This window comes from Eimeria mitis, genomic scaffold (assembly GCF_000499745.2).
Source record: "Eimeria mitis Houghton genomic scaffold, Emh_scaff1479, whole genome shotgun sequence".
NCBI lineage: Eukaryota > Apicomplexa > Conoidasida > Eucoccidiorida > Eimeriidae > Eimeria > Eimeria mitis.
Genome location: NW_013569416.1, coordinates 3341 through 4526, shown reverse-complemented (window position 1 = coordinate 4526; position 1186 = coordinate 3341). Strand labels below are relative to the sequence as shown.

Below are 1186 nucleotides of genomic sequence, written 5' to 3'. Positions count from 1 at the left end.
GAAGCAGAAGGGTTTAGAAGAATTACTTTTTTTCTTGATAGGCCAGATGTTATGGCCAAATTTATCGTAAGTAAACCCTAAACCCTCATAAACCCTCATAAACCCTCATAAACCCTAAACCCTAATCCCTTGTCAAACCCTAAACCCTAAGCCCTCATAAACCCTAGATAAACCCTTAACCCTAATCCCTAAACCCTTGTCAAACCCTAAACCCTAATAAACCCTAGACACAGCCGAAACCCTAAACCCTTGTCAAACCCTAAACCCTCATAAACCCTAGACATACCCGAAACCCTAAACCCTAATCAAACTCTAAACCCTTGTCAAACCCTAAACCCTAATCAGAGTTTAAGCCGTAAACCCTCATGAAACTCTTTGCCCTAGTTAAACCCTAAACCCTTATGAAACTATAAACCCTAATCAAACCCTAAACCCTAAACCCTGATATACCCCTAAACCCTAAACCCTAATCGAGCATCTACCTCTAAACCCTAACTATTAACAAACCCCTATAGCCCTTATACATGAAAATAAGGGTTTAGGGTTTAGGGTTTAGGGTTTGTGTGCAGGTGCGGCTAGAAGCAGACGAAGCAAAGTACCCTACTTTATTAAGCAACGGAAACAAGATAGAGGGGGGCCCCCTGGGGGGCCCCCAGGGGGGCCCCCAGGGGGGCCCCCCAGGCTATCACTATGCGGTGTATGAGGACCCTTTTAAGAAACCTTGTTATTTGTTTGCGCTTGTTGCGGGGCCCCTTTATCATATAGAAGATACATTTACCACGATGGTTTGTTTTTTTAAACCCTAAACCCTAAACCCTGCGTATATAAACCCTAAACCCTAGAAAGATAAACACTAAACCCTATAGACGGGTTAGGGTTTATGCTTGGAGGGTCTAGATAAACCCTAAACCCTAAACCCTACAGAGATAAACCCTAAACCCTACAGAGGGTTCAGGGTTTATGTATGTAGGGTTTAGATAAACCCTAAACCCTGCATACATAAACCCTAAACCCTACATACATAAACCCTAAACCCTAATTAAACACTAAGTTAATTTGATTGTTTCTTTAGTGGTTCTTCGATACACCAAAATAAAAACATAAACCCTAGATAGATAAACCCTAAACCCTACATATGTATATATTTATAATCTCTGTATATATACATATATGTATATATATAACA

The 1186-nt window shown here is 40.7% G+C and overlaps 1 protein-coding gene across 1 annotated transcript in view; it reads left to right on the top strand.

The window, feature by feature from the left end:
- The window catches only part of EMH_0037880 (uncharacterized protein), a gene marked incomplete at both ends in the record, with an annotated part of 2632 nt that overhangs the window by 745 nt on the left and 701 nt on the right, over window positions 1–1186 (top strand). The window contains one exon of the mRNA XM_013495223.1: window positions 570–697. Within this exon, the coding sequence (XP_013350677.1) occupies window positions 570–697 (128 nt within the window). The remainder of the gene's footprint in view (window positions 1–569; window positions 698–1186) is intronic.